This window comes from Micromys minutus, assembly GCF_963924665.1.
Source record: "Micromys minutus genome assembly, chromosome: 12".
Classification (NCBI taxonomy): domain Eukaryota; kingdom Metazoa; phylum Chordata; class Mammalia; order Rodentia; family Muridae; genus Micromys; species Micromys minutus.
Genome location: NC_137981.1, coordinates 12,061,832 through 12,074,889, shown reverse-complemented (window position 1 = coordinate 12,074,889; position 13,058 = coordinate 12,061,832). Strand labels below are relative to the sequence as shown.

General features: G+C 48.8%; 1 protein-coding gene across 1 annotated transcript; it reads right to left on the bottom strand.

Moving 5' to 3' along the window:
• Positions 1-5,355: 5,355 nt before the first annotated feature.
• Positions 5,356-10,887, bottom strand: GJB2 (gap junction protein beta 2). Its single transcript, XM_080926130.1, has 2 exons — positions 10,648-10,887; positions 5,356-7,209 (listed from the first exon to the last, which is right to left on the bottom strand). The coding sequence occupies exon 2, from the start codon at positions 7,185-7,187 to the stop codon at positions 6,507-6,509; it is 681 nt and encodes a 226-aa protein (XP_080782256.1). The 5' UTR covers positions 7,188-7,209; positions 10,648-10,887; the 3' UTR covers positions 5,356-6,506.
• Between the last annotated feature and the right edge of the window lie 2,171 nt (positions 10,888-13,058).

The window sequence follows — 13,058 nt, the reverse complement described above, 5'->3', positions numbered from 1 at the left end:
CGTCTGAGTAAGGAATGTCCCTGCACAGAAGAGTGTTGAGAAAAAAGTCACCAGACTTCATTGCAGCGATGATATAATGGTAGTCTTTTAAGACCAAAGCCAGGGGAAGAGCCAACGACTGAAACTATGTAAGGCAAAATACACCTTCGAAGCCACACCAAGTGCTAGGACGGTCTTTGTCCCATTTGTGAGGAAATATTGTGTATGAACTTCAAGCTCCATTTTACTGTCTCCATAACTAGGTGTGTGTGTTTGTGTGTAAATATATAAGTTTAAAATGCAAACCCCAGAGCCGTTTCTATGTAGGGTGATGATGTTCAGGCTGAGGAATGTCTTAACGCTCGAGGGAATTGCAGAGGCAACACCCTGCAATTACCCACAATGGACTGCAGGTGGCAGCAGAGAGAGGCATTTCACCTGATTGCAGGTTCTACTGGGCTGGGGTGGGGGGTGGTGTGGTGTGGTGTGGGGTTTGAGGTGTGGGGTCAGGGTGGGGTTAAGGGCTTCCAAGAAACCCTTCAGCCAGTTATGAATGAAAGGAGCCCTTGGCAAGCTACTGAGCACCTCACAGAAACAAACAAAGACCAAACCACGAGTCTCAGGTCTTTCCTGAAAGTTAATGGTCTTTCACGATTTAGCTTTTATGAAGTTGTTCTTGAGGGCTCTCAAAATCCAACCGAAACCCAAACCGTGGGACCTTCTGCCGGAGCTGTTGTAGGCTTTGATACACTTGTCGCTGTGCTCTGCTGCACACAGTACACACTTCTATGTCTTCCACCAACAGGATGCCTTCCACACCCGTCTTCCACACCCATCTTCCACACCCATCTTCCTCTTCTCGATCTCAGGAGGATCTTAATAAACGGCCTTTTAAAGTGGCCCACACGATTATGGTTGGGTTTTTGTTGTTGTTGTTATTGTTTTTTGCTTTTTTAAATTTTTTTTGCAAATTGCTTGATAAAATGTCACAATCTCTTCATATCAACACAGAAGCCTGAGAACTAGATGTCACTAAGTTCATTTATCCTTAAAAGTCCAAACCTTGCAGGTAAGTAAACCCGTATAACGCTGGAAGGGAGTCTTTGGTGACATTCCATATTTAACACTTTTTATTGGCTTAAGTGACCATGAAATATCATGCTTATTAAACTGTTGGATCTCTAAGAGGTGAAGGAATGGCTAATAAACAGAAAACCGGGTTCCAGGTCTGGAAGGACAGGGGGAATGGACAGGTTAAAAAAGTCCTACATGTGGGAAATGTGTTTCGTTAGGGAAGGGGAGGGTAGTTTTTGTGAAAACTGGGTAACAATGTAACTGTCCCTTAGCCAGGAGCTAGATATTAATCAAGGAACACATATTTGAATATACGAATCTAGGAGGAGTTCCAAGACATCACTAAGTAGGAACTGTGCACAGAAAAACCGACGTTAGAAATGGAAGCAAAGGGCAGTAATATGGCTCATCTGGTAAAGGTTCTTGCATCCAAGACTAAAGATCTGAGTTCAGTCCCTGGAACCTGCATGATGGAGAACTGAATTCTCCAAGTTGTCCTTTGACCTCTGCAGACATCACAATACTCACTAACCGTCCTCATCCACAGCAAAATAAATAATAACTAGATAAATGTGAGAAAATGCAGAAATGTGAACCAAAACCATTATGAATCTTTGTTATATATGCATGTGTATTCATATAGGTGGCCCTTGACTAATACAGGCTCATATCCTAAAATCTCATTGCAAGTGAGTTCCAGGACAGCCAGGGCTACAGAGAAACCCCGTATTAAACCAAAACAGAAGAAAACAAAAAGAGTTCTATTAACTCCACTCACTTTCCTGAGCATTTTAGCTCAGTTTCACAGCAAGACTGGAGGGATTTGTGGAGAGATGGATAACCGAGATTTCTGGGCAAGAGGTGACGTGTGGCTGAGTCCCACTTCTGACGCTCCTGAGCGATTTAATTAGAAATAAGAGCGTGTCTCCATATTAGCATCTGCACACATCACATCAGCTGCCTTTTCATTAAAAGTGACCGAAGGAGATGGTGCCGTTAAATCGTTAGATTGAAATCAGACAGCAGCGTCGCCTCTAGAAAAGCATCTCTGGGCCATGGTTCTGCAGCAGCTCCACCCTGAGCACAAGGCTTGTATACAGCAATCGCTTACTGTGGAACGAGCGGATGATCAGCCTGAGAATCAAGGCTGGGCTGAGCTCGGCTCTCTGCTCGGTTATTTGCGGAGTGCCCAAGTAGAGAACAGATCCGCTTTTGATCCTCCAAGTGAGAGCAGAGCAAGGCTGGACAAAGAGCAGGACAGCAACGCAGCCGCTGTGGGCGTAGCACAGAAGAGACCCAGGGGCCGCGCGGTCTCCTGTTTTGGCCTCATCATCTCCTTACCCTGGAACCCGTTCCTAGCCTTTTGTCTTACTGCCCAGAGACGAGACAGGTGGTTCTGTTACTTGTTTCCGTGAAGAGTGACCATCCCACACCAGCCTGTGTGGGCACCATGCCTTGGTGCCTGGCAGTCCCTGCTCCCTCTTTTGCTGTGGCGTTGGCCTGCTGCAGGGACAAATCTATGGGATTTGTTGACACACAGCTTTCTTCAACAGGGTTCTGTTTATCAGCTCCAGCCCCAGGGACTAATCGTGCCCGGTGCTTAGCCGGTGCACAGTAGATAGCCGCCGAGGATTTCTCCTTGGATGTGAATCAGGAAGGATGCGCAGGAATAGACTGGGAATCTTGGGGGGGTGGGCTGCAGTTACACCATGGACTCCAGCAGCCAGCCGTTGTGACAGACGTAGGTTGTGGGCCCATTGTGGGAGGAATAATTCCACAAGGCCTATCAACATTACCTCCGAGTGCTTGAACCATTCTTGCTGGTTCTCCATCTTGACAGCTACCAGAGCTGTGCCTTCTTCATGACCTCTCCCTACCACTCCGCAGGTGATGACTTGATGGCTTTTACGTTGCAAGGAGGATGACAGGAAGCAAGAGATGTGGTATACACATTAGGAAGTACGGAAGCCCTGACTGGACAAACCTGTAACACTCATTCTTACCATACTGGCCCCTTTCCTAGTTGCTTGTCTATATTCATTTAGTCATTTAGTGTCTGCTGTTTTGATGCAGAGCCTCATGACGTTCAGGCTGGCTTTGGACTAGGTATGCAGCTGAGGTTGACACCGGGCTTCGGGTTCTCCCACCCTCACCTCCAAGGCGTTGGGATTGCAGGCCTCCACCTCAGAGTGCCCTTTCTATTTACTTTCTCCAAGGCAGGAGATGGAGCCTGTGGCAGTGTGTGGTAGGCACAGGCTGGGGATGGAGCCTGTGTGGTATATGGTAGCATCTTGGCATTGATCTACTTACTCTCCAGCCCTTGATTATTTATCGGCCTGTCACTCAGGTTCACTGTGCTGTCCTTGCACCCAGCGCTCCCTCCCCTGCTGACACGCTGGTCTCTGAGGTCACTGTGTTACATTTATTTCAGTCAGTGTCAACCTGCACCTTCTCAAGCTTCCCGTTAACTGAGCTTTGCAGAAGACATTCCTATTCACGGTGTCATTCACCATGTCACTCAGGGTCTATCGAGTGGGAAAGCTAGGACACGTTGATGGGAATATCATTCCACTGTCCCAGGTGGAGGGGAGGGCCCGTGTAAATCGCCCCCCGCTGATTTTCCCAGGCGTGGGAAGTGTGCAGGAAGCCCGCTGTAAGGCGAAGGGCCTGGGCCAGGGTAAGCAGGGAGCTAGCTCCCTTCTACTCACTGGGATCGGATCCAAGCTGCTCCCTGGTGAGTCACCTAGTTAGAACAGTGGCAGACAGTAGACAGCTGAGGCCCAGGGAAACCAACAGGACACTGTTGCTCCACTTAGACCAGCAGCGGTCTGCCTCCCCACAGGTCGTTTCCTTTGTCAGTGAATGCCACTCAGGTTGGGGGCATCACCTAACCTGCAGAGGTCACTCACGACAAACTGCCCACTGCTGGTTCAGGATGACCGTGTTCCAGAGGTTAGGCTTTAACTCTCAGGCTTGTGGCCAGACCTCTCTGTCAGCCTACGAAGTGGTTGCTGGTGGTTTGTAATTATTTTGGCTCTGTTCTTTAATACCTCAAGAGTGGTAATCTTCATAATGCGTAGGAGCGGTACTAGCCATTTAAAGAGCAGTGTGCTCTTTTAACAGGGTCTGTCCGGGGTGCCCTGGCAGCTGGGGGAAACTCTTCACCTGTTCTGTTGACTGGGTGAAGTGGGCTGAGTTTTACCCCTTCCAAGTCATGCCATGTGGTCCTCCATAAAAAATATAGTATCTTTGATGTTTAAAATGCTTTGATACTATCAGTGTGAAGCTTGTCCCTTCAAAGAGGAAATTGTTGGTGCCACCCAGGAGAGAGCTGCGGAGAGGCAGTCACCTGGGACTGGCTTGCTTGGGAAGGTGCATTCCATGAGAATAGACATAGAGAAAGCCTAAAGCCATCCCTGGGCCACATGCTTCTACACACACACACACACATACACACACACACACACACACACACACACACACACACACACCATCTTGGAAAGTGCCACAGAGGACGGTTCTCAAGTTGTAGTCTTTACAGTGAATGATGTTTTAATTTTTACGTATAAAGAGTATTATTTGTTATTATTTTGTGATACTGGTTTTCCAGTATGGGGACTCATACAAGGAGACAGCACTGATTACACAGAGCCTAAGAACCTTGTAAACTGCAAGTTCCTCTGGTTCTTCTAAAAACTGGACTGATCTGTCCTTCAGGTCTTAGCATCCTTATGCTTCTTTCTGACTCTCAGACCATACAGTCCTAGGATGGGGTTCACTGAACCTCTGAAGATTGCTATGGATTTGGGCAGCAATGTTCTGTTCCCTCTCTCTACCAAGTTTTCTAGCCCCAGGGTATTTTTTGTAACTGGAGCAGAATCCCAGAACAGTGGGTGTTATAACATGTGAGCATACTTCTGGGATGTTTTAAGATATAAACTATGAAGTATATGTACTCACAAATTAGTGTAGTTGGGCATGGTGGTACAAACCTTTAATCTCAGTTCTTAGGAGGCAGGGGCAGGCAGATTGCTGACAGTTCTAGAGTCAGGCCCCTGTCTTAAAGACAAAACAAATCAAAGCCAGAAAAACTTACTATTGATCAGGTTAAAGTTTGGCATTCTATTAAAAACCTTATTTAATTTTAAAGTATACAAAATAATCATGTTTTAATAAATGACATTTAGAAATTTACAAAATTATATCAGTGACAAGCATGAAACCACAACTCTTATTTATTGTTACAAAATGGCTTCCCAATGACATTCTTGGCAGGAAGAAGTGTCCCCTGTTGGATTTGTTGACTGTCACCTTGTCACATTAAGCATAACGGTTCAACCTGCCCTAGAGAAGTTACATATTGACTTAAACTAGTTTCTTTTATTTTTTCCAAATATCTACATTTCTGTTTCCAGTTAAGAAGGCAATGCTGAAGAGCGAGGCAAACAGACTTTCAAAGTAGAAAAATTCAGTTTTAATCAACAGTATTTAGAGTCTAGAAGTTTCATTGGTTCTTTGAAAACCACCCTGTTTGGTTTCTGCACCATTAAACTGCGTGGCAGTGAAATCCCCAGGTAAGCTCACAAAGTTGATTTGTCTTCTGATGCTGACTCCTCACAGCTACAGAGTAGACAAACTGGGGTGGGAGGCGGGGGGCTGAGCGAGGCTCATGGGAGGTGGCAGTTGTTGGCATATCCTATCTGTCTCTTACACAAAATTACAGTTGAATTTTTAAACGGAGGCCTCTTCTTGTCTTATTTGAGACAGGCTGAGACTGTGCTGCCCTGTACCGGGCACACCAAGGATGAATACAATAGGTGGACTCTCAGCCACACTGCAGGCTTCCTATAGCATAAAGACCTGTGAGATCTGGTTACACACCACACTCACATCACAACCTGACCTCTGAAATAGGAGGAATGTGTACTGCTTTCCAAATCATTTTAAGAACAAAAGAACCTGTCTTAAGGTTTTCCTTTTCTTTTAAAAGTACACAGCACTTGAAACACTAAATAGCTTTTGTCCATTGAGGCTGACTTAAACTATTAAAGCGAATAACAGAATGGACATTCTTTACCTTTAACTGGGGGCAGCTTGGGGAAGGAGGGAGAAACTGTCTCTGCACCTTCCTCAGGACTGGGCTCATCTCTCCTGTCCTCACAGGAGAGACACAATGTGAGATCCCTTTGTTTAAACTGTGAATGTATCCTACCAGCAGAGCGGCCACCAGCACGGGGTCTCTAACTTTAGAACCCATTAATACAGACATAGAATTGGGCCTTTGTTTGAGAGCTTTGGGGGAAGGGAGGCCCATGGAGGCTTCTGGAGTTTCATGGGAGGCCTGCAGGGACTTCAAAATGTGGCATTTAAGATGGGAATGTTTGCCTTGGGAAATGCTGGTGCGGATGCCTCATCCTCTCCCTCCCGTGCTTAGCAGCCAGGCAATGCTAATATTACACTGGTCTTTTGGATTTTCCTGAACAATACCTAACGAACAAATAGCACAATTCTGTGATGTTCAGAAGGATGCAAATTCCGGACACAGAAATCATGAACACCGTGAAGACAGTCTTCTCCGTGGGTCTGGAAATGAAGCAGTCCACTGTGTTGGGACAAGGCCAAGCGTTGCACTTCACCAGACGCTGCATGAAGAAGCCATTGTACATGATGTAGAAGACATACATGAAGACAGCTTCAAAGATGACCCGGAAGAAGATGCTGGTGGTGTAGGTCCACCACAGGGACCCTTCAATACGGACCTTCTGGGTTTTGATCTCTTCGATGTCCTTAAACTCGTTCTTTATCTCTCCCTTCATGAACTTCCGTTTCTTTTCATGTCGCCGGTAGGCCACATGCATAGCCACCAGGAGGGCTGGCGTGGACACCATGATCAGCTGCAGGGCCCAGAGTCGGATGTGAGAGATGGGGAAGTAGTGGTCGTAGCACACATTCTTGCAGCCAGGTTGGAGAGTGTTGCAGACAAAATCAGCTTGCTCATCTCCCCACACCTCCTTTGCAGCCACCACGAGGATCATGATTCGGAAGATGAAGAGGACCGTGAGCCAGATTTTCCCAATGCTGGTGGAGTGTTTGTTGACACCCCCGAGGATGCTCTGTAGTGTGCCCCAATCCATCTTGCCCTCTGGGTGGTAGGCACTAGAGAACACAAAAAAAAAAAAAAAAAAAAACAAACCATAAAACAGGAATCATCGGTTTGGCCAGAAAGTGGGTCCTATCTCTGGTTCTGGATATGCATTCTTAACTATCTTCCTGGGCAAACACCAAAGCACACACGGCCTTCTCTAGGATGCTGACACAACTTACTTTGCCACAAGTAAGTATGTAGCTCCTGAACCATCTCCAACATAGTTCTGTGTGCTCTCTAGTACAGTTCCCCCCGCCACCCAAAAGTTTGTTTGCCTGAGTTGATTCATCTAGTCTTTAGATACCAAAGATGTGGGTATGAGGTATACCAAAGCAGAGTACTTGTTACTAGGAAGGCAAAACCAAGTTCTGGCTAAGCCCACCTCATAGGTTTGCAGCCCCATACAGCTCACTTGGTGGGCTGTGTCAGTAGCAGCAAGCTTTGCTGTGTATCACAATGACAGACAAATGCTTGGGACAGCCTCACCTTAGAGGAATGGCTGCCTGGTTCCTATGACAGAATTTGTGAAATTCCACAGGACCCAGGTTTGTTTCCCTATAGTTTCTAGGCTAACGCCAGTTCTTTAGAATATTTTAATATTTATAGGCTTGGGAGGCAAGAGCCATATGCCATTACTAATGGTTTATATTTCCATTTGAGATTCCTCAACTTAACCTTTCACTATAAGCCTTGTTTCCATCTTCTGTGTGAGAGAAACGGGGCAAAAAACAAAGGAAAAGAAAACCAATCAACCAAACAACACTGAAATGAGTCTCTGCACTTAGGTTTTTATCCACAGGCTGGGAGTTCCACTATGGAGTTGGGACTGCTTGGCTCACGCTCCGTGTCTGTTTTGATATGTGTTGCAAGTGACTGTGGTTTTAACCTTGAAGTGATTCTAGAATAAATATATGATGAAAAATGAGGGAAAATTTAGCTCAGTGGTTCACCTGTTGTTGGTCCAAGGAACCACCTGATGGGGGTTTTGCCTTGGGTGACACCACAGTGTATATTGCCTTGGGTGGCACAGGGTGACATACTGTATACTGTCTGTGTCCTCACTGATTCATGCCTACACCTGTCTGTCACAATCAACATCTCTGTTGATTAAATCCCACCCTCCCTGCTGTCCTGACTCACTTGCTTGCACCCTTCCAAGCTGTAATGAATCCCTTGCTCTTTCTTAAAACTGTCCTACCCTCCTGTTCAGCAAGTGACATCCTGTTTCCCAGTGGACTCAAAGCAGGCAAGGAGAGAGTCCATCCTTGCCCGTAGTGGCTGTGGCAGGGCACCAGGGAACCCACTTGGTGGAACCCACTTGGTGGAACCCACTCTTTTCTGCCTTGGTCAGAGGCCAGGGGCTTGGAAGTTAAGGGAAGCTGACATACACTATACACCAGTAAAACGCCAAGTCCCATACAACTTGGAAAACAGAAACTCGGCAGGGAGAAACAGTGGCTGGGCAGGTTCAGCCCTGACCCATTTATACCTAGACTGTCGGAGGCCCTTAGGGAAGCTGGTTGTCCTTTGAAAGGTCTCACAGCTCCATGTGGTCTGCCCCCAACAGCAGAAAGATTGAAAAGCAACAGTGTTCCAAGTTTAACAAAACAATCTGATTGGAATTAGACCTTCTGTTCTTCCTTCCCCTCAGTTGAGTGGAGATCAGGACATCCACACACCTGACCCAAAGTACAGAGCTGGGGGATCCCTGGGGCATGTGCTTCTGCCTGCCACAGACTAGCCCAATTATCAACACAGGAAAAAAAAAATCAGCTTCTGCGTAAACTCTGCACTTGTTTATAAAATTAAAGTGTTTGCTGAGTTTGAATTTGCTGTGTTACCCAGGTTGGCTTCTAAATCTATGCAGCTGGGGTTAGCACGACGTGGGGGTATACATCTATAATAGCAGAACTCTGGAGGCTGAGGCAGGAGGATTGTGCTAACTTTTCTACAGAGCAAGACCCTGGCTCAAGAAACAAACAAAAGAGACAAAAACAAAACAGAACAGAACCAAAACAAAATTAAAAAAAAAAAAACAAAAACAAACAAAAACCGAGAAAGGGGTGGCCGGATTAAACAAACAAGGCCAAAGAGGAAAAACAAAACGAAACAAAAAAACAAAAAAACAAAAACTCAGCGCCTCCACCGCCAAACCAAGTAGCTGGGTCATAGCTGTGGGTCCCGCATATCTGATTGCAGCTGCTTGCTAAATCATCTTTCTGAGAGAGGGGGGAAGTTAAAATTTGACCTCTCAAATTTTAGGAGTACTAAGCCAGCAGGTGAAATCGTCAATATTCAACTGTGGTGTAGAAGGTGATTTCCAGGCTGGCCTTAGGACTAGGTGGTAGCATGCCGGTCCCTACCTGGGTCATATGCAGATTGACTTGAACCCTTTAATCATTAGTTCCTTAAAAATGGGGGGGGGCTTATTTATCATTCATTCATTCACTCACGGACAGTATATATGACCCTTATTTGCCTTGAAGGACACTTCGCCGAGCTGGTGGAACACTTCCAGATGCCCACCCCAGGGCACCCTTCTCACAATTGACTAGCTTAGCCCATAGTTTCCAAAGGACTCTGGGGTAAACGGAGCCATGACTGTGCCAGGCTTCTTAGAGCAGTCCCGTGGACCTGAGCAATTTGTCCCATTTAGGCTTATGCTCCTTTCCAATGTGGCAGCACCTAGGGGCTGATGCAAGAGTCCTAAGGGACACGTTTCTCAGCAGCATACCATCTGTAAACCCGTGCCTGGAAGCTTCCCTTCCTGCTGCAGCGTCCCGCCTGGACGCAAATCCTTAAAAAGCGTTTACGGAAAGAGAAAAAGCAATCAAACTCCCCACCCGAGTGCAGGCTGGGGTTCTCCAGCTCGCGGGAGCGGTTACGGACGCGCCGTTTTGGACGGTCGCCCACGTCACCCCAGTGCTTTAGGTGGTAAAGGTCAGTGTCTTCCCACGGAGGCCTCCTGCTTAACAAATAAAACCGAGTTTTCCTGCTAAGCTTTCGGTTAGTTAAAAAACTTTCAATGGCGGCAGATAACGCAGCCAGGAAGCCTCCGGGAAATTCTAGCAAAGGAACACTGGCGACACGTCGCAGTCGCGCGCGGAACAGCCTAGCCCCCGCGTCCCTCCCCACCCCGCGCTAAGCGGGACCTCCGGGCTAAGGCTGTGCGCCGCGGCGAGAGCAGCCAGCTCCAACCCCGAGCTCGGCCTGACGCCTCCAGCCGCAGACACGCATTCGCGGCTCGGGTCCCTATCCGCCGGTGGCGGTGGCCCGTGGGAACAGCGCAGTGCGTTCCGGCCTCGGTTCCCCAGGACCGTGGCGGCCCGCACCCCTCCTCGCACCTCACGCGTCCCTACTGGCAGAGTCTCGCGCCCCAGCCGCCGTGGGGGCGTCGCGATCAGGGGCGGGCTACACCGACTCACGGTGGCGCGGATTGGCGGTCGCACCTGTGTACCGAGGAACGTGCAGCCCTGGGTGGCGGGAAGCGGCGAGGCGCTGTCCCCTGTAAGGAGCAGGTCTGGAGTGGGTCCCGAGGTCGGTCCCGGGTTGGTCCGGAGTGGGAATCGGGTCGCTCCTGGGTTGGTCCGAAGCGGGTCGCCGGAGCTTGGTCACCGCGGGTCCTGGCGGAGGCTGCGCTCAGTAGGCGGGAGCGCCGCCGTCTGGCTGCGAGCTGGGGAGCGCGCCGCGCGCTGCGATCTCGGACACCTGCCGGCCGCGGCGCCTTTTAACCGAACCCCTCACCCCGCCTTCCTCACCCTGGAGCGATTGAGAAAGTTGCGGAGGCGGCGGCTCGGAGCGCGCCGCGGGCGGGGCTCTCCGGGAACCCAGAGCCGTCAGGACCCGTGAGCTCTCCTGGAGCCTAGGTCACTCCCCGCCCCACTCCACCCCACCCAACCCTCAGCTCTCTTGGAGCTCAAAGCTCTCCCAGTGTCCTGTCCTGAGCGCAGCCCGAGCTGAGCCCGCAGACCCAGTGTCTTCACCCAGGACGCGGGTCACAAAATTCCAAGTCCCAGCTCCCGGCTTTTCGCGGAGTGGGTGATGTTGAAAGAGAGTTATGTCGTTATTACAACTCCCACTAGTGGAAAGCGTGCTTTTGCACTCGAAGTTTTGCTGTAGTAACACACATTATGTATGTTAGATGAACGGATGTTCTGGTTTTGTGTAGACCCGCAGCTTCCAGTAGCGCACTGGAGGCTCCTTTCCCCGCAGCGCAGGCGGCTAGAATTTGCGTTCAAGTCGGACTAACAGAGGGCGCCGCCGGGGCTGGCCAAATTCTGGCTTCTATTTCCCTGAATTCCCGATTTAATTCGATCACTTTGAAACGGGTGCCAGTGGCAAGGCCAGGGGGAGAGGTGAGTCTCCAGGGCTGGCCTGGAAGTGGACATGTCACACAGTCTCTGAAGGGTTCTCTGCCTGTGACCTCTTTTCCACAACTGAGATCGTTTCAAGGAAGGGGGTGCCCAGATTCTGTGGTGGGGTGCAGAAGGGGGAGAAGAGCAGAGGTTAGGCAAACCCATCGGGGGGGGGATACCTAGGCCAGCTCCCTTCACCCTACTCAGTTACTGGCAACCCGAGTCCTAGAGGGGCAAGGTTTGGGGTGCAAATAACACATCCTCACAACGTTTCTTCAAATCAGGCTTAGATGAAGTGAAGAGGCAGCGATTCATTCTGACAAGGCTCACCTGGTCTAAGGAATGGCTCTCAATGAAAAACGACCATAGCTGGAGGTCCATGCTTTTCCTTGCAAAGCTGGTTCATTGCCGTGGGCAGACCTGACTGCTCTTGCTTGGGCAGAGGAGGGTTTTGCACGGGCTACTACCCCCACCTCCTTTCTAACTGTAAGTTTTAATCTACGAGGGAGTGTCTCTAAGGAAGAGAGCCTCAGATCCTTGTACAGCCCTTTAGAGAGAGATGTGTTGAATCAGCTTGTGAGGAATAACTGGTCAAGCCAGATGGGGTGGTACAACTCCCTTGGCCTGAGCACATCTAGAGATGAATTGAGGGGTGAGGAGGAGGTGGCAGCAGGCAGGGGCGGAAGGAAGTCCGCACCTTTAGCCTCTCATGGGCAGCACAGTTTTACAACAGTCGTGGAGCTCCTGTTCAGTGAGAATGAAAGAAGCTTCTAGAATCATTGTAGGAGGCTGACCAGAAAGAGATAGGTTGGCGATCAGAACTGATTCACTTTCCCCATTGAACAATTTCTCCTGGGGTTTAGTGCCCGTGTTATGATTACAGGTTCCCTAACTCACTTCCACAGATTTGCATAATGGCTTCGTGTTAGCTGATGGTCACAGCTGCTGGAATATTAAAACTTATAGTTCATCTCCTCCTCTGTTCCATCCATCCCCTCTTGTTTCTTTGCGTTATGTTTCCTTCCCAACTAGACCAGAGGCTCCTCTAGGGCAAGAAATGCTAAATTTGTTTGTGTATGTGTGTACTTGAGAGGAGAAGAGGTAAAGGGAGGGGAGGAGTGGGGAGAGGAGACGGAAGAGAGGAAGCTAGAACAGAGCCGGGACGGTTCCGTTGAGATTCTCTTCAAATGAGTCTAGATGTGCATCTGATTAGCAGATCATAAAAAGGAACTTGTGTACGGCTTGTTGTGCCTTACCTTGGTTAAGTAAGTGAGCACTGGAACTCACAGTCTTCTCATCCCAGCCCCCATGTCTTCCTGGTTCAACACTCGGACCCATGAGAAGCTCAGCTACAGCAACAGCTGGAAGGGAGCAGGAACGCATGGGCCCACAGCAGACCAGCTCACGTTTGTCTTAGTCGTGTGTAGAAGCTAACCGGACAGAGACTCATTTTTGATTTGGCTTTAAGCGGAATTCCATGGCATCTTGTAGGTTGGTGGTGAACG